The 19,428-nt window shown below is 38.9% G+C and overlaps 1 protein-coding gene across 2 annotated transcripts in view; it reads right to left on the bottom strand.

Annotated features, from left to right (window-relative positions):
• Positions 1–357: 357 nt before the first annotated feature.
• WDR11 (WD repeat domain 11) overlaps positions 358–19,428 on the bottom strand; it is a 57,939-nt gene continuing 38,868 nt past the window's right edge. For both annotated transcript variants that reach the window (XM_054435599.2, XM_054435597.2), the window contains 11 exons: positions 19,013–19,184; positions 9,761–9,869; positions 8,802–8,864; positions 7,599–7,664; positions 6,660–6,837; positions 5,761–5,856; positions 5,092–5,257; positions 4,487–4,584; positions 3,882–4,027; positions 3,052–3,131; positions 358–1,322 (listed from right to left, as the gene is read on the bottom strand). In XM_054435599.2, the coding sequence (XP_054291574.1) occupies positions 1,165–1,322; positions 3,052–3,131; positions 3,882–4,027; positions 4,487–4,584; positions 5,092–5,257; positions 5,761–5,856; positions 6,660–6,837; positions 7,599–7,664; positions 8,802–8,864; positions 9,761–9,869; positions 19,013–19,184 (1,332 nt within the window). In that variant the 3' untranslated portion in view covers positions 358–1,164. The remainder of the gene's footprint in view (positions 1,323–3,051; positions 3,132–3,881; positions 4,028–4,486; positions 4,585–5,091; positions 5,258–5,760; positions 5,857–6,659; positions 6,838–7,598; positions 7,665–8,801; positions 8,865–9,760; positions 9,870–19,012; positions 19,185–19,428) is intronic.

The following is a 19,428-nucleotide window of genomic DNA, read 5'->3' as shown; positions in this document are numbered from 1 at the left end:
GTGTCAGACTGGTTGGTCTAAGGGTAGAAAGAGGCTATGCTTCTCTTTAAAAATTGTACCTCTTGGTGGGTATGATGTGTCACCCAGCAGGCTCAGGAGGGAAAAGACGGAAGTGCTCACCCCTCATCTCCAAGAGCTGTGCACTAAGCCACATTCCCACTCAGGAACTCAGAGGTAGACTTGCCCCGGGTGTGGGTGTCCTTCCTGCCCTGTGCCGCACCCATGGGATTCCCACATACAGGTTTCTCTGGATACAGCAGAAGCAGCCAGGCTTTAGAGGCTGGGCAACCAGATGACTCCTAAGGAGCCAGCGCATCACGTGGCCTCATGCACAGCAATGCAGAGAACACAAAGGCCTGGAGGGAATTTTTAATTTATTTATCATGTTTGTAAGTTACAGACATTTATGTTTTCAGCAATAACTTATAATAGTTACATCTCATACTTCAACTATTAGACCAGAGAGAACATTAAAGTACAAAGACTTCAAAAATGAGGTTACTGTGATGTATCATAAAAGGAGTTAAAATTCAAAATATCAAAGACCTCACCTATCGGACTAAACATAAATCTTAAAACCTCCTATGAGCCTCTGAGCCTAAAATTACAAAACTCAGCAACTGCTTAAACCAAGGAATTAACAGTTCTGTGTTTTCAAGGTAAGAAAACAAAAAATGCTTTGGTAAGCTATCTTTAATACTAGTTTAAATGTTTCTGTCTTGTTTGTATCTTGAAAGACTGTATATAAGTACAGGCACAGCATATATTTGAGACAACATCTCACAACTTTCATTTACTATAGGTTTCTCAATCATCTTTACATTTAATCAATGAGAAAAGTGATTCATTCAGTCTCTTGAATTTTAAGTTAAAAAAATTACAAAGTATTTCCAGGGACTCTTAAAGCTCTCTCCAAAAGTATAAAATATTATGTACTTTCAAAATCTTAAGCATTCACATTCTTTCTGAGACCAACACAGGATACAAACTTACTCTCCACCTAGATGCTCATGTGCTTTTGGGCACACATAGGCTTAGAACAGTGGTCAAACAGCTCACAGGACCCTGTACTCCTCTTCATCCTGGGCTGTGATGGTGACCACAGCCAGACCAGCCCCCTCCCATCTGCCTTCCAGGTCAGATTCCCTGGCTTTTCTTAAGCTGTCACTCTTCGATGGGTTCTTCCTTGGGGGACTCAAGTTCATTCAATAAGTCTTTGCCAGCTGCTCCAGCTTTTGAAGCAAAGAGAACTGCTCCCTGCTTAAAACCGAGGTTCTTCAAACTCCGGGCATAATCTGCATATATAGCAGTGATGAGTCTCTGTAAACCATAGTTAAGGAAAAGAAGAGTAAAAAGGGCTGTGATGAGACTCTCCACAGGCTCCCAGAAGCAGGAAAGGTGAGTCGCATCTGCTCTGCTGGCTGCTCAGAAGGGACCTGGTGTCCACAGCGGGCAGCACAGGATGAACACAGGAGACTTTTTGCGGGCGGAGGGTGATTCCCGGCCACAGGAGGCCATGTCTCAGTCTATACCATCATTACCTTTCGCACCAGCTGAGTCCAAAGCTTCTCCTTCCAGAAGACCCAACCAACATCCTCCCAGATTCTCCCATAACCTACACTCAACTAAAGATTGGAAGATGAATGATAGGAGAGGAGAAACTTAACCTGCATATCCTCATTCCATTTGAAAGTCTGAGAGGCTGGCAGTTTGGGGGCAGATATTTATTTCTGAATGTTCCCTATATCTGGATGTTGGGTTTTTAGAAAGCCCTGTCCTATCAGGTTTTTTTTATTTATTTATTTTTTAAACAGCCTATTGGGTACTCTGTGCTGATGCTTTGATCCTCAAAATGGATACACTGAACCAGTCACCTTCCCAATGACTAGGTACATGATCTTGAGTAGGCTGAGGCTTTAGTTTAATTTTAAAAAACTTTCAGTGTAGGGCTGGGTGGCTCATGCCTGTAATCTCAGCACTTTGGGAGGCCAAGGTGAGAGGATCGCTTGAGCTAGGAGTTCAAGACCAGCCTGGGCAACATAGTGAGACCTGGGTCACTACCAAAAAAAAAAAAAAAAAGCCAAAAAAGCCAGGCACAATGGTGTGGACCTATGGTCCCAGCTACTGGGGAGGATGAGGTGGGAGGACTGCTTGAGCCCAGGAAGTCAAGGCTGTAGTGAGCCATGATCGTGCCACTCACTCCAGTCTGGGCAGAAGAGTGAGACCTTACCTCAAAAAAAGGAAAAAAAAAATTTTAGTTTAGTTTTAGTTTAATTTTCTGTAAAAAAAAAAAAAAAAAAATATATATATATATATAAACACACACAGAGAAAGAGAGGGAGAAGCAAGTACCTGCCATGTAGAAATGAGAGCAAATGTAAGAATTTGAAGCAAAGTGCAGTGAGCAGCAGCAGGACCACGCAAGCACTGGCCCAAGTTCATTCTTTTCTGGTCCTGGGAGTTGCATTCTCAAGTTCATTCTTTTCAAAGAAACCAATGTTGCTCAAGTGACATTTAGAAGAAATAAAATGTTCTGGCTGATGGGTGGGTCATAGTGGCTGGCCTGAGCAACACCCCTCGTTAAGTGCTGTAGTTTGTCCCATATCATATTGTCACTAGAGGTGATCGTGGGAGTCTTTTTTAGTTATTCCAGTATATTTTTTCTAGATAAATATATAAAATTTATTCCATGGAATGCCTGGTCTTGAAAAAGTGCTATTTGAAAGTACCAGGTCCTTCTACCTGTTTCCCAAATCATTCCTTCATCTTCTTTTTAAGTTCAAACAAGACTTGGGGGCCCTGTCCTCTATAGTCCTTCCTGCCTCCCTCCATCCTAGTCAAAGCTGACACCCATGGTGCAGCCACCTTCTTATCTGATTCTTTGTCCTCTAATTTCTCCCTCTTTCCTGACTTTGGTGAATCAGAAAATCAGAACATGGATCTTTCACAATATAATATAGTTCCTGTCCAGGCAGCACAACTAAGGGAAATTCCAAAACCCATGCATGTCACTTTCTTCCTCATCACTATAAACAACTTTGCAAAGGATATCTGTGTCCTCAGTGACTTCAAATGCTCCATACTTGAGGCAAGCTTCCACAAATAAGGCTGCTCTATCAAAGTATCTCATGCTGCTCAACAGAACAAAACAAGAGTTATGCTTTGTGATTTACGTCACTGGTGGGCAGCAGCATCGAAGGGTATAAAGACATTTACACATTTTCCCTGGGAACCTGTGTACCGCATTAAGATACAAGCACTTTCCTAAGCCCCGGTTTATTAAAAAAAGGAGGGAAGAATACATCTCCAAACCCAAGCTTTTTAAAATTAATACTTTAAAAAATTGTGAAATAGTTTAAATACACAAAAATCTACAGAGATATGACAAGTGCCCATGTACCCCTGTCCAGAGTTGACAAGTAATCTTTTGTCATATTTCCGTAATCTACCTCCCTTAGTTTTGAGTAAATGAAATGCTCCACAATTAGTGATGGTTGTTCCTCTTCCAGATTTTCAGACGGGATGTCTCCACCTCACCATGCCTTCTGTCACCTCTCCTCCTGCTCTCTGGGCCTCCTCTCAGTTGCTCTAGTCAGAGCTGAATGGACCCCAATTCTCTGAAGACTTTTAAATTCCTTTTTACTAGGTGCCTGTTAGGTCTGATCAGCATATTAGTAGGAAACTATCATAGCTCCTAGACCAAATGAAGACGTAATGAACATGGACAGCTCCATTCTCCTTTGGGTTTTCTGACAAACCTGAAATGTATACTTCTCCTTTCACTTTACACATCGAGTACCATCACCTGCTAGAACCGTGAGAGAACATGAAGTGACTGCTCACGGGCAGGCCTGAGCAGCCCATGTGAACTCTCGGTTTACCTGTGAAGTGTCTCTGCCACGCTGAAAAAGCAGCCCAGAGAGAGGAGGACCAGGAGAGCCTTTGATTTCTGATTGACTTGTGGAGAACAAAGGTGGTCAACCCACCGCTTTAAAACATCGGCACACTCCTCAGGATTCAAACGGACCTGAGAAAGACACCTGTGTTAACAACAAAAACATCCTGCGCTCTATAAAGAAAAAATAATAATTCAGTTAAAGTGAGATCTGTTTCTATGAAATACAGGCTAGGCTCTGCTTGACTACCACACTGCCCTGAAGCTGCTGCATACTCTGAATAATGATAACAGTCTGTGCCTACAGGACCCAGGGCCTGGCTCTACCTCTAGACTGTAGTTTTGGCTCAGACTCCGGGAGGAAGAGGAGGCAGCTGCTTTTACTTAATTGCTACCAATGCAAGATCCATTTTTAAATAAGTAATGCAATTTACACTCATAAAGAATAGGAAAAGGATGACGGTTCCAAGATAGTATTTGCAAAGCAGCTTTGCAGGCCAAAAAATGTTTCTAAGTCATAAGTCCAAAGTTCAGGACTGAGCTTTCTATCCCAAATGTCGAGGGCACCTATTGAAACTTGGAACCACCTACTTTCGCCAGCCATGCAGCCCGATTCCACTCGCCGTATGTCTGCAGGTAGCGGCAGGCGTCTGCAGCCTTGTCTATCAGGCAGAGCAACTGAACGCCCTCTGAAAGACAGAAGCGCATCCCCTCAAGTGACATTGCAGCTCCTTCTTTGAGAAGTCATTAAAACGTTAAATCCCCATTTGACCTTATCTAGTCTTGCCCATTTTATACCTACTGAAGACATTCTTGATTTAAATTTTGAAACATAATATTAAGAGTTTTACTGTTATTACTCAAGTAACCAGGGTAGGAAGCACAATACAGTCTAGAGATTAAGTAGGGAGAGCATAGTTCTCTCACAGGTTTTATTGTTCTGGTTTGCCTAGGATTGTTGGATTTATGCCTATTATCTTGGCAATTATTAACAGTGCCCCCTTTCACTCTGAAAAGTGTAAACAATTAATTCTGGTTTAGACAATTATATTCATCTGATTTATAGGTAGCAATAATTTTTCTATTTTTCTTCAGCACATGTAAAAAAGAAAGAAATGTCCCTACTAATCAAATACTTGGCTGGGAACAAGTTCTCATTTTTCAGAGAGATGACAAACGTATCAAGTGTGCCTTACCTGCCAATTTGCCATTGGCAATCATATTCGTTGCCACCAACTTAATGGTGCTCTGAGAGGGGCCTGACGAGGTGACAGTAGTGACTAAACAGGCTTTCAGTGAATCACAGTAATAATGCTGGTTTTCTGCACTTGTTTCCAACAGCAACTGCACAGCTCTGTCTGTCTAGTAAGAGAAATGGTTTTTCTAATTATGAGAACATTTTCCTCCAACATAACTTTTCAAAATTCATAATGTAGAAAACTAAAGGAAAACACTCATTTTCAAAAAATGCAATTGAATATTTTGTTTACAAATACAAACATTAAACAGAGGTGCTACACTACTCTTTTGAGACAAGCATAAAGCCAGAGGGTGGTGTATCTAGGTGCTCGAGTAATTGCCTATTTTAGCTTTGCACCAGTCAATTCAGACCCAAAAACAAAACAAAAGAAATAGCTGGGCTCCACTGGGCATTATGGAAGTCTAAGTTACAAGCTGGTTAACCATATGTTTTTTCTCATGAGGTTTATTGGTATTATTTTGAAAGAAAGCCTAAACTGTCTACAGGGAAGGAGGTACATTCAAGGGGAAAATATTATGAGATATATACATACAGATATATTGCTCTGAAATACGAATTAACTAGCAATTTAATGAAGCATGTAAAGTTATAAAAACTGACATACTTGACCCAAGAGTAGTAGCTGGTCTGTACATTTCCTTGTATGATCATAAGTTGACCGTTTCACTTCCTGTAGATTAACCCTTTCTAGCTGAAATTTCTAGAATTGGAAAAAAAAGAAAAATTAAGCCTGGGTTATAAGAGTTTGGAATTATTTAAATTTTACTGTACTTAAGATCATTTTAATAAACTACTTTGACTTTTCAGGTTACTAGATAATCAACTTTACAGCACTCCAAACATTTAATAAGAATTTAAACAGAAAAAATGTTGATAGATATTATCACTTGGATGCATACCTGCCTGCCTACAGAAACTGACACTTAAGTAGAGCTGGATAAAAACCTATGTGCACTGAAGGATTCTGCAGGAGGTTAAATAAATTATCATGTGAACAGCAGATTCAAATCAAGTGTATAAAGTATTTGTTATTTATAGAAAATTAATGACAATTAAAATGAAGCTAAGTTAAAAATGTAAGACAAACAAGACCGTTTAATAATAAAATTTTAATGTTTAGTAAAAAACTCAGTAATTGTCTATGAGCTTTTCAAATCTTGAATCAGGCTTTTTTTAATGCAAATGTACCAAGGGCGTCTTTCTTTTCTTTTCTTTTTTTTTTTTTGGAGACAGAGTCTTGCTCTGTTACCCAGGCTGGAATGCAGTGGCACAATCTCAGCTCACTGCAACCTCCGCCTCCCGGGTTCAAGTGATTCTCCTGCCTCAGCCTCCTGAGTAGCTGGGACTACAGGCATGCGCCACCACATCCAGCTAATTTTCAAGGGCTTATTTCTATTACTGAACAGTAACTTAGTTTGAAAGTTTCCCAAGTTTAAGATATTGACAAAGATATAAGTAATCAAGATGACAGCGCTAAAGGTTTTGCTGTGTGAAGCAGACTACCTGAAAGTAGGCATTTTCGCAGAGCACATCATAGCATATATCCAGTGGGTTGCTCAGTTTGTCTCGAGGAGCAGCTTCTTTAGGAGCTGTTGTGCTGGCTGACTTTTCCTGGGATAAGCTGTGCAGGTAGTGGGCAGCGACAGTCCAGAAGTGCAGCTCAGATTCATCACCATAGAGCCTGGCAAGGATGAAGCAAAGTTTTGACTGCACTCACAGCACACCTGGCCTGGATGGCTTCCTAGAGTAGACTGAAGGACTGGAAGGGAGGGTTGTCACGTATCCACTGGGATACTGGCATGGGGCCTGGCAGGGTGAAAGGGGTAGGCAGCAAGTTCTCCAGCCCTGCTACTGGGCCTCCAACAATACAGGGGCCTGACTGCACAGGACCCCTTCAGACCCCAACATCTTTCCATTTGTGTTAAGAACAATTATTTACCTGGTTTGCCATTAGCACACCTTTCAATGTGGGCCACTGATTCACATTAGGAAGAAGTTCCTCTGGGATAACTGGCTAGATAAGGTATGAAAGTAATGTGCTATTTATTCTGTGGGGAGAGGAGTCCTTTTTATAAGTGACAAACTCTACTGTAAGTCAGGATATAGAGGTGATCGCTTCTAAATATAATTTATTGGTATATTTAAATATATCTGTATCTGATATTTTAAAACATATTTTAAAAAGCTGTAGGAGGGAGTGCTTTCCAGAGAGGAGGCCTAGATCTCACATTTAAAATGCAATTTGATTTTTTCCCTATTTGTTATTACTACTGTCAAAATTATTTTAAGTTAAATCTAAAGGATGAACTGATACATTTTTTCTAAAATCTAAGTGTTTGTAACTAAAAACCCTTAAAAGAAATAAGTTAACTTGAAATCCTGTCTCTTATACAGGATTATATATCAAACAATATATATATATTATATATCAAACAATATTACCTTGAAACAAGCAGGCACCTCTGCAAGAGAGTGAATTCTGGATCAAGCAACAGTTTCTTTACGTCACTGTGGAAGGAATCCGGACAAAAGTAAGACAAAAGTTTTCAATCAAACAATAAAGCATGGGGGTTGATCAATATACTCTTGAAATGAAAACTTCCAGTCAAATAACATGTTTAGAATTTACACAAGACAAGGTACTTTACCATGACCCTGAAATTATAAAAGTTGAAGGAGGCTGAGAGTGTTCTCAAGGCTTGGAGAAGCAGCAGCTTTCAGCCACCACAGGGAGCTGCAGTGCTCTCATTTCTGGTTTATAGGCTTACAACAGTTTTTGAAAGTATCAGCTGCCTAACTACTGGAACAAGAATGCCATTGTTGACAAAATCATCAAGAACAGTAAATACTTTAAAGAAGACATTCGTAATTTATTCTGAAACTATTCCAAAAATAAAGTATCTAAGGAAGAATGGCTAGTGCTTTTATAAATTCATATTTCTAAAATAGTAAAATACTGAATATTCACAAATCAGGCAGGAAGATATTCTTTAAATCTATAGTTTCCCATTTAAACATAAATGGTAATCTTTGCATAGAAAAAACTATTTTGAATTTTCCATCAATAAAATATCATGTTTAATTTGTTAAATACTATAATTATATGCAACAGATTCTAGATTGCAAAAATGTGTTATGCTTTCCCCAAGAACTCCTTGTAGACCCGTATTTTTTCCTTTCTTATTCCCAGTACATTCTGTTAAATGCCCTTGGCTCTAGGGAGCACATTAATTTCTTAGCCAGACTTGTGCACACCAGCACCTGACACAGAGAACTCATTTTAGAAGCGGGAAGCAGACCCAGAACCACCCTGCGATTCATCTCCCACTGTGAGGGAGAGGTTTGTAGTAGAGGCAGGCTGAGCTACAAGGACGTTCACACTACTGATCTAGTCCTGCCTTGATGTGAGACCAGAGCAGCTGGTGCTCGTGAACTTGGTGAAGACAGATGCTCTGTCACTGTAACTACTGAATAAGTACTTTTTCTGCAAAACACAGACTCTAAAGGGAAGCAAACCTCTAAACAGAATGGTCTCTTCTTGGGCCACTAATATTTTCTAAAACAAAACTTATTTTAATTTTGAAAAGTTGAATTATATTTTTCCTTCTCATATTCCTATCTTCTAATAAAACATGGAGTGCTTACTTAGACAATGAATTCAACTGTTCTTGGAGGAGATTCTTTATTTCTTCATTTTCTGGATAGTCACTGTAAAGAAAAGATTTTGAATGAGTTATCTCTTCACTTAAAACCATGTATTTCTTCACCTGAAAAAAGTTGTGTAAATACAGAGATAACCTTCTCTGTAGTTCTTGGTTAAAAACCTGGTTATAGACCAAAATAACAAAAATCTACTCAGGACCCCACCAATCAACTTTAATATCTGCTTTTATCTTATTGAGTCAAAAACAAGAAAATGAGTAAAGAAAGTCTCCTTGGCTTTCAAGAAACCAGGAAATTTATTAGCAGGGTTTAAAATCTATCAGGTTTAGATTCCTTTTAATGAAGAACTTAGCAATGTTACTAAAGGAATCTGCTCATTCACTGAGCTCTGCAGAATGAATATTCTGAGGAGACAGTGCTTAGAGAACAGACACTTCCTGGCATTATTTTTAAATCCCCCATCCGTGCTGCACATGGCAGGAGTTCATTAATATTTGTGAATTTAATTAATAATCACTAATTGTTTCTGTGAATTTTTTTTGCAATGAGGCAAATATTGAGCTTTATAAGACACAGTATACCCCTGAAACTAATGATGCTGCTTTTAAAAAGAATGTGCCTAGCTCCAAATTCTCCTGCCTTCCATTGCCCTCTTCACACGCATCCTTTTCATCATCAGGACACATCCATGTTCAGACCATAAGACAAGCACACAGCCACCTGAGAGCAATACACGCCCTCACAGCTCCTCACTGACCCACACTTCCACAAAGGCCCGCGAACACAGAGGCAGCCTGGCAATTCTGTAGTGTCTCTGCCTTCTCTCAGCTTTAAAGGCTCCATTCCCTTTAAATGCTGGAGTACAGGCCATGGCTGACTTTCATGGGTGTCTTTCAACCCCAAGTAAATTATGAAAGAAAAAGAAAAATGAAAAAACTTACACATAAGAAATGTCCAAAGAATACTGTCCATTCCAAGGCTGGTGTAATAAGAAGGCTTTCAAGGCAAGAGAAGCCCTTGGAACAAGGAGATAGGGGCACCACACAGGCTCTAGACAACAAAGAAAGGTTTTTAAAACTAAAATGAAGTTTTATACTACAATGAAGCTTCAGCTATAAACCATTTACAGAGCAGTCAGCAGAGAGCAACAGGTAAATCTGGAACAACTGAGAGTATATTCAATGTAGTCACTGCTTAGGAAACACAAGCCAAGAGCAGAGAGAGTCTCTGCATTCATATCTGATTAACATATTCTTCTTTTCCCGCTTTTTTTATTTTTTATTTTTTTTGAGACAAAGCCTCACTCTGTCACCTAGGCTGCAGTGCAGTGGTGCGATCTCGGCTCACTGCAACCTCCGCCTCCCGGGTTCAAGCGATTCTCCTGCCTCAGCCTCCCAAGTAACTGGGATTACAAGCACCTGCCACCATGCCTGGCTAATTTTTGCATTTTTAGTAGAGATGGGGTTTCACCATGTTGGCCAGGTTGGTCTCGAACTCCTGACCTCAGGTGATCTGCCCACCTTGGCCTCCCAAAGTGCTGGGATTATAGGCATGAGCCACCACGCCCGGCCTTCTTTTCCCCTTTTAAATTTAAGTATCCTGTGTGGTATACAACTCTGGTACTACTTGAATAAAGGATTCAATGCAATGATTCAACAAATAGCAACAAAGTTATTTTTAAATATTAAAAATAAATATATTTACCTGTATGTACCTTTTGTACTTTTGTTTTTCCGAGACTATTCAACTAACATGGCCTATCAACCATGAGTATGTCACTGAAGGGATCACGCCACCTGTGATCACTAGCATTCCCACGTCTCACTTATAAAGGTAGCTCTTGAACACAGGGGTTATCTTCTTAGACTCTAGGCCCTAGCATCCCCCACATCCAGCAGCTGGCTTACTTAGAACACTAACAAGCAAGATTTGCCTAGTTGTCAACATGTTTCAGTGCAAAGAAGCAGAAGACCTAAAGGCTGCAATGCCCAGCAGCTCTGCTCTGACCACCCTACACTCTATCGGACTCGACCTTAGCTCCAATTTTCTAGGGGTGCCCTGGCTTTTACAACTTGGCCTTACTGCCAACTCCCCTCCAGAATCCTGAAGAGGCTTTATCCATGGATCCCTTGAATAGATACAATTACGTAAAATGACACAAACTTATAAATGGTGTTGGCTTATTTAAGTGACTGTATTTGTCTGTTTTCATGCTGCTGTAAAGAACTACCTGAGACAGGGTAATTTATAAAGAAAAGAGGTTTAATTGACTCACAGTTCCGTATGGCTGCGGAGGCAAACTTACAATCATGGCAGAAGGTGAAGGGGAAGCAAGGCACGTCTTACATGGCAGCAGGAGAGAGCGAGCGAGGGGGCAAGTGCCACACTTTTAAGCCATCAGATCTCCTAAGAACTCACTTACTATCATGAGAACAGTAAGGGGGAAATCTGCCCCCATGATCCAATCACCCCCTACCAGCTGCCTCCCCTGACCTGTGGGGATTACAATTTGACATGAGATTTGGGTGGAGACACAGAGCCAAATTGTATCAGTGATCCACATCAACTTTGGACTGTGCAGTTATCCAGTATGATATCCAATATGATAGTCACTTAACATATGGCTAGTATAATGAAGGAAATGAATGTTTGTCTAATTTAAACTTAAAAAGTGATTATTGATTCAGTCATTGGATAACTTTTAAATATGTTTGAAACAACTTGACTATATGACTACTTTTTCAACTGAAAATTTTATAAAATCTAAATAGAGCTTGACTGTTTCTGCTGAAAATTTATCCTATAAATTTTGAGGGCAATTCAAGTTATTTTACAATAAATGTAAAATACTCACTGAATTTTGAAGAATGAATAATTTAAAAAAAGTAACATGTCTCACTAGTAACTTTTAATACTGATTATATGTTGAAATAAAACTTTGGATATATTGGCTTAAATAAAATTTTAATTAAAATCAATTTCATCTCTTTTTACTTTTTAAAATGTGGATACTAGAATTTAAACTTACCTATGTGGCTCACATTATGTTTCTATTGGAAAGCTCTGCTTTAGAAAACTATTCTATGTAGTTAAATAAAAATTAAATTATACATAAAATATTTTATGTGGATTTTTCAGTTTAAAAGCCAGAAAGTGATTGGAAATATTTTTAATACATTTTTTTACACCCAAGAATTTTAATATTGATTCAGTAAAATCACTTAAAATGCAGTTCAAATTCCAAAGTCCCTTGTTATTCTGCACATGTCCTGACAGCTGTAGTTTTAAAAATCTGGGGTCCAGTCAAGGCTGGTACACTGCATTGTCATGTCTCTTTAGTCTACTCCAATCTAGAATGGTCCTCTTCCTTTTTGGTTTTGGCCTTACATGACCTTTTCATTTTTGAAGAGTCCTGGTCAGCTGTTGTGGAGAATGCCCTATGTTCTAACTTGTCTGTTTTCTGATTATCAGATTTGGGTTAAACATTTTTGGCAGAGTCTGAACAAAGGATGCTGTGTACTTTTCACTGCATTGCACCAGAAGGAACATGTTAGCTGTCTGGTTACAGGAAACACTAAATCTGATCATCTAGATAAGGGGTATTCGCCAGAGCTCTTTCTTACCAGGGCACCTTCTCCCCTGTATAATTAATTAGTAAGTAACATGTGGGGGAAATATTGTCAGATTGAATTTCCTATTCTCAAACATCCTTTTACTCAGTGATTTGACATCCACAAGTGATCCTTGCTTGAATTCATTATTGTATCAGGGCTGCAAAGTGGTGATTTTCTAATCTTATTCTTCCCGCGTTTGTCAGCTGGCATTCTTCTGTCCACCTGAGCTTTTGCTTCTTGCCCACTTCCTCTTTCCTTACTGTGAGTATTACTATGGAGTGAGGGTTTCTTTAGTATTCTGCACTTACATCAATACCACCATTAGTTTTCATGATGCTCAGACTACCCCCAATTTGACAGGAGAAGCCTCTTATGTCAGGTCCTCCTTGGTTTTTCAATTCCTTACTTGAATTCTGGCACCATAAGATGCCCCAGACCCATCTTGCACCTTTTGTGCCTCTATCCTGAAATAAACTTTTTGTCCAAAGAGCTCTGGCTCCTTTTAGCCTGGAAATGGAACTTGCAAAGTAAAATCTGGATGCTATGTGTGCTCACTGCCATTGAGTGTCATTGCAAGAAAACTCTCTGTGAGCAGAGCCAGGGAATATACATGTTCAAGAAGTCATGATTTTTTACCAACCCAAATCCACCCCTGGAATGTTTCTTCCCACCACCGCCACTTCCCATCTGTATCTCCCTTTCTATCAGCACAGATCTTGGTTCCCAAAAACGGCAATTTGGTTACTAATGTGTTCCAGACTACAACAGGCACAAAACAGCTTCAGAATTACTAGTGCCACTGTCAACTACCCCAGTAAAGTTCAACATTCCTTAGCAATTCTGTCCTTAGAATATAAACCCTAAAGGTGTGCAGTGAATGGGAAGTTCTGTGTTTTAGTTATTTGAACTGTTTTTTTTTGTGTGTGTGTGTGGTTATGTTACCAATATTGTTGTTATACAGTTTGGTTCAACTGTGTCTTGCATTCAATTTTGGGTTTGCTTTTTCTTTCACTCTTGTTTTCACTGTATATTTTGAATATATAAAATATATAAATGGTTCAAAACTTGAAACTGTATAACAAAGATAGAGAAGTTTCACTGCTATCCCCATACTCTCCGTTTTTCCATCTACATCTTCTAACTATTCTCATTGGTTTCTGGATTATTCTGTGTATGTGTGGTGTGTGTTTTAGTAAGCAAACATGTGTGCATGAACCTATGTATAAAACCCACCTTTGTACACAAGCAGGCTATACGTGCTCTTTTACATTTGCATTTTTCACTTACACATATCCTGGATATCACTCTACATCAGGTCATAGAGCTATTCCTCACTATTTTACAGCTGCATAGATTATTCCATTCTGCAGATGTCCCCAAATTTATTCAACCAATCTCCTATGGCTAAGCAGTTCGGCTTTTTTCAAAATTTTGCTATGAATAACTTTGTGTGCATTTTGGTCACAGTGTATGAATGTACATCTTAAGATAAATTCTTAGCACTGGGATTGCTGGGTAAAAAGGTAAATGTGCATGCAGCTCTGTTAGATATTGCCAAATTCCTTCCTATAGGGATCTTACTGTGAGCAATGGATGAGAGTGCTTGTTTACTCATAGGCTTGCCAACAGAGTATATTTTCAAGCTTTTGAATCTGATAGGTAAGAAACAATTTTAATTTGTTTTTTTCTCTTTTTAAAAATTTACTTTTTAAAATTATTTTTCTTCTTTTATCCTTACCAGTAGGAGGTCAAATATTTTTCTTATTATAAATAAAATTGAGTATCATTTCATATGTTGAAGCATCATTTGTTTATCTGATTTTCCCCTCTGTAGACAGTCTGTGACTTGTGAATTACTTTCCCCCGGGTAATCATTTGTATTTGGCTTTGCTTATTGAACACTTTCTTTTATTCTTATTAAAGCTTTTCTTTTGCTTTGAATTTTTTTTTTTTAAATTTCCACTTAGTCATCTTTTCTTTTACATCTGGGCTATAACGGAAGGATTGTATCTTGGAAAAATGAGGCTTATCTAACTACCTACAGAAGCACTGAACACTTAGCACTGAAAGGGATGCAGGTGGCTAGCTTACTTAACTTTCTTTCTATTCATCCTTCATAGACGACAATCTATATGATTCTCAAGTCAGCCCCATCCGTATTTTAGATAGTATATGTATATGTTTTAGGTAGATTCATGTAGATAGTTGTTGGTATTATATCACAGTATGTTTGGAAATGGTAAATGTCATGGAAAAAATTAACTATACATAATAATCTTGGAATGGTTCAGGGAAAGTTCTCATGCTGTGTGGTAATTTCTTAATCAATGAACAAATGAAAAGATACAAGAGAATCCACGTAGAAGGCAGCATCGAGTGTTTACATCATGCAAGCAAGACAACATTTACTAAGTCTGAATAAAAGGAGGGCAATATCTTATTTTTAAAAACAAATATATGTTATTTCTCCAAAAACAAAATATTGTTGACAGCATCCCAATGAGCATAAACAAACTGAAAGTGACCCTTACTACTTCCCTCCCTCAAATGAATTGAAATCTTTCTTCTGAAGGGTAAAGATCAGCCATGAAAAAGTAATAGGTGATCATCTCACAGCTGGAGAAACTCACCTGCAAGAGCTCATTCACCTCTGAAAGTTACACAATTAGAATACAAAAGCAGTTAGCATCATTGCTGTTTGTCATGGATTCTGCTCCATCTGGGCTAAAGTTATGTGAGGTGTGAATCATAACACCCAGGTTTTTAGCTACCTACATGACAGGAATGCACAAAATCAGTAACCAAACAGCCAAGAAGAAAAGCAGTAGAAAAAAGTTACTCCTCCACCACTTGGAAGTGGCAACATTAAGGTGAGCTGGAAGTCTGGGAAGGAAAGGACCATATTTTGTTATTTTGTTCAGTGTGATTCAATGAGCAGGGAAAAAGAGAGCTAAGGAACACTACTGGCGTTTGGGGCAGGACAATTCTTCATTGCGCCAGATTGTTCCAGGTTGTTTAGCATCCCTGGACCTCCCCACATCTGCAGGTCATTGTGAGACATTTCTGAATGCCCCAAGATTACCGAAAATGACTGTGGAAAGCTGTGGCAGATGAAGAGGAAAGGTTTGTGCATAAATCTGATTTCAGAAAGCTTCCTTCTATATATGCTTACTTAGGAAAAATATGCTTAGCAGTGGCCTTTAACACTGGGGAGGGGAAAACTGGCTAGCCATATGTAGAAAGCTGAAACTGGATCCCTTCCTTACACCTTATACAAAAATTAATTCGAGATGGATTAAAGACTTACATGTTAGACCTAAAACCATAAAAACCCTAGAAGAAAACCTAGGCAATACCATTTAGGACATAGGCATGGGCAAGGACTTCATGTCTAAACCACCAAAAGCAATGGCAACAAAAGCCAAAATTGACAAATGGGATCTCATTAAACTAAAGAGCTTCTGCACAGCAAAAGAAACTACCATCAGAGTGAACAGGCAACCTACAGTATGGGAGAAAATTTTTGCAACCTACTCATCTGACAAAGGGCTAATATCCAGAATCTACAAAGAACTCCAACAAATTTACAAGAAAAAAAAACCCCATCAAAAAGTGGGCAAAGGATATGAACAGACACTTCTCAAAAGAAGACATTAATGCAGCCAAAAAACACATGAAAAAATGCTCATCATCACTGGTCATCAGAGAAATGCAAATCAAAAGCACAAAGAGATACCATCTCACACCAGTTAGAATGGCAGTCATTAAAAAGTCAGGAAACAACAGGTGCTGGAGAGGATGTGGAGAAACAGGAACACTTTTACACTGTTGGTGGGACTGTAAACTAGTTCAACCATTGTGGAAGTCAGTGTGGCGATTCCTCAGGGATCTAGAACTAGAAATACCATTTGACCCAGCCATCCCATTATATACCCAAAGGATTATAAATCATGCTGCTATAAAGACACATGCACACGTATGTTTATTGCGGCACTATTCACAGTAGCAAAGACTTGGAACCAACCCAATGTCCAACAATGATAGACTGGATTAAGGAAATGTGGCACATATACACCATGGAATACTATGCAGCCATAAAAAATGATGAGTTCATGTCCTTTGCAGGGACATGGATGAAGCTGGAAACCATCATTCTCAGCAAACTATCGCAAGGACAAAAAACCAAACACCGCATTTTTTCACTCATAGGTGGGAATTGAACGATGAGAACACATGGACACAGGCAGGGGAACATCACACACCGGGGACTGTTGTGGGGTGGGGGGAGGGGGGAGGGATAGCAATAGGAGATATACCTAATGCTAAATGACGAGTTAATGGGTGCAGCACACCAACATGGCCCATGTATACATATGTAACAAACCTGCACATTGTGCACATGTACCCTAGAACTTAAAGTATAATAATAATAAAATTAAAAAAAAAAAATTGGGGAGGAAATTAGGTTGAACAGTCCCTGATATCAAGTCAATACTATTTAAAGGGTGTGGAAACTGCATGATACCAGAATGCTATTAAACAAGTCTCATATTCTTGCATTCCTTTTAAATGCTGCTAAAAAGACTACTAAGATTTATTTTGATGGCACTTTGTGTCCCTGACAAATTAGGCAGCTGATAAGAAAGGTTCTCCAACTCAAAAACAGGAATTCTAATCTTCTAATTTGTCTGACTGCCCCCTCTTTATTGGAGGAAGAAGTGGCCTATCTAAGCTGCTCTAAAAAAATGTACAGATGTGAATCAATATTTTATGTTCTCTACTTGCTATCAAGGAGAATTGAAGAAAACACAGGAAATACCAATGTTAGGACCTATTTTATTTTTATCCCATGTCAGTAAGCCCCAGATATACTTCTAATTCCTCAGAATAGAAATATACTACATCAAACTTTTTTCCTCAAGACCAAATCGGCCATGAATCTGGAGGTGAACACACAGATGTCTTTTTCCTCACTCCACATTTACACTACCACAGTTTTCATTCTTTAACATTTATTAAGGGTTGTTCTGAGTTTGAAGTTCAATTTGTGGAATGAATACACAATTGCATTGACCTTTCCCAATTGCTATTTAGATTTTTTTCTCTTTCTGGCTGAGGCTGTAACATTAGAGATTGAAAAGAATATAAAAAAAAAAAAAAATCAGAAAAATTTTAAAAGAAACATGTGATCTAAAATCTGGCCACAGGCCAGATGTTCAAGTATGGTATTGAACATGGGTTAACAGGATGGACTCCATTTCTGTGGTCAGTTTAATTTAAGAATAAGCTACACCGTGACTTTGGAGCTTTTTAGATTCAAATTTTATATAAAAAGTGAAGGAAAAGCTCTTCAAACATTTAGATAGCAGTTCCACACTTCTTTATCTAGAATTAGTAACCAATTTTTTCAAAAACCACCCTTGAAGTTCCTTCAATTTCCTCAATACCTTTAGGTTTAAAATGAATACCAATGCTTGCCCTTTCCTAGGAGGCCATCCTGGTGCTTCTCCAGAGCTGGCAAATGACTCAAGGACAGACATGGGAATGTAGGTCTTGAATTCTGGCTTCACCTGATGGCAGTCAGTTACACAGTAAGAAGTGGTGGTGCCCAAATGCAGTGGGCAGGGGTGGGCAGTGACAAAAACCAAAGCATACCTAACGTAAGTTAAACGCAGCCCCGCTAACATGAGCAGCAACTCGGTAGTGCCTCAAGCATGAACACAAAGTGAAAACCAGGTTTTTAAAACCTTACTGTCTGAAGTGCCAAATATTGACTCTGCGAAGGTTCAGAAAAGTCTCATGAAATTTTCTACTGTCAGCCTGGAGTGTGCACCAAAGTTTTGCTGGGAGAATACTCAGGCAAAAAGTTCCCTCCTGTGCTCCAAGTAGGATCAAGTATCTTCCAAGGATGAACACTGTATTGCATCAGCCAAAAGCTGCCTTTTAAACTGATAAATGGATGCATTCAGAATTGTCCCATTCGTTTTTTTTAGAAGTCACATATGGGGTATATTCTACTAAAATGTTTCTTATTCTGGTAAAAAGCAATGTCAAAACAACCATACAAAACAGAGCAAGATACTGCAATCTCCTAATTTGCTTGACTGGTCATTTTACTAGTCACAGACTGGCATCAAAATTCATAATACTAAGAACACTTTCTAAAGTGACTTTTCAATGATATATGGTTTCAAAAGACATAAGGCCATTATTAAAAAGCCAGCAGCCTTATCACTAGATTTATGTCCTCTGATGAGTTCGCCTAAATTCTGAGTAAGCCATTTTTATAAAAGTAAACACCTTTTATCTTGTTAACAAACCAAAGAAAAGAGTCAAAAAAGGGGCACTTAAAAAACCTGAGTTGAGAATGATTGACATCTATAGTTACAAAGATTGCAGCATCTCAGCAGTAAAAACACTCAAGCTTCAAGTTAATATATTTTCTTAAACTCAGATTCTAAGAAAATAAGACTGAAATGAAACAGAAACAGCAGCTCTCTCCCCAAAATACAGGAGCTTGTGGCAAAGTAAAGACAGGTTTCATTAGGATTCCATACCCCTATCATTAGGATTCCATACCGGTTAACTCTTGTTCATCCATTCTGAAGCACGCAGACTTCATAGACATCTCTAGGACTCTGATGCACCCATCATCTGAGGCCAAGATCACTTTATCTGACGTACACCAGTCCACATCCAATATACGAAAGGTCACATTTCTGCCACTTCTTAAACTGCTCACCATCTGAACCTTCAAGAGTGAATTTGGGCATCACTTCCAGACAGAAAAGGAAGATCTTTATTATTCCAGATTAAATGGTCAAGGAAGACAGTCTGTGGCAAAGGCCCAGTTCAAGTTTAGAACTGAAGAGCCTCTGGCAATCTATCTTCCACAAACAGGCAGCATTTTAAAGTTCTCAAAGACAGTGATAACATTAAAAAATAAATAAATCGGCTGGGCGCGGTGGCTCACGCCTATAATCCCAGGACTTTTA

This window comes from Pongo pygmaeus, chromosome 8 (assembly GCF_028885625.2).
Source record: "Pongo pygmaeus isolate AG05252 chromosome 8, NHGRI_mPonPyg2-v2.0_pri, whole genome shotgun sequence".
Lineage (NCBI taxonomy): Eukaryota > Metazoa > Chordata > Mammalia > Primates > Hominidae > Pongo > Pongo pygmaeus.
This window is presented reverse-complemented; position numbering and strand designations above follow the sequence as displayed.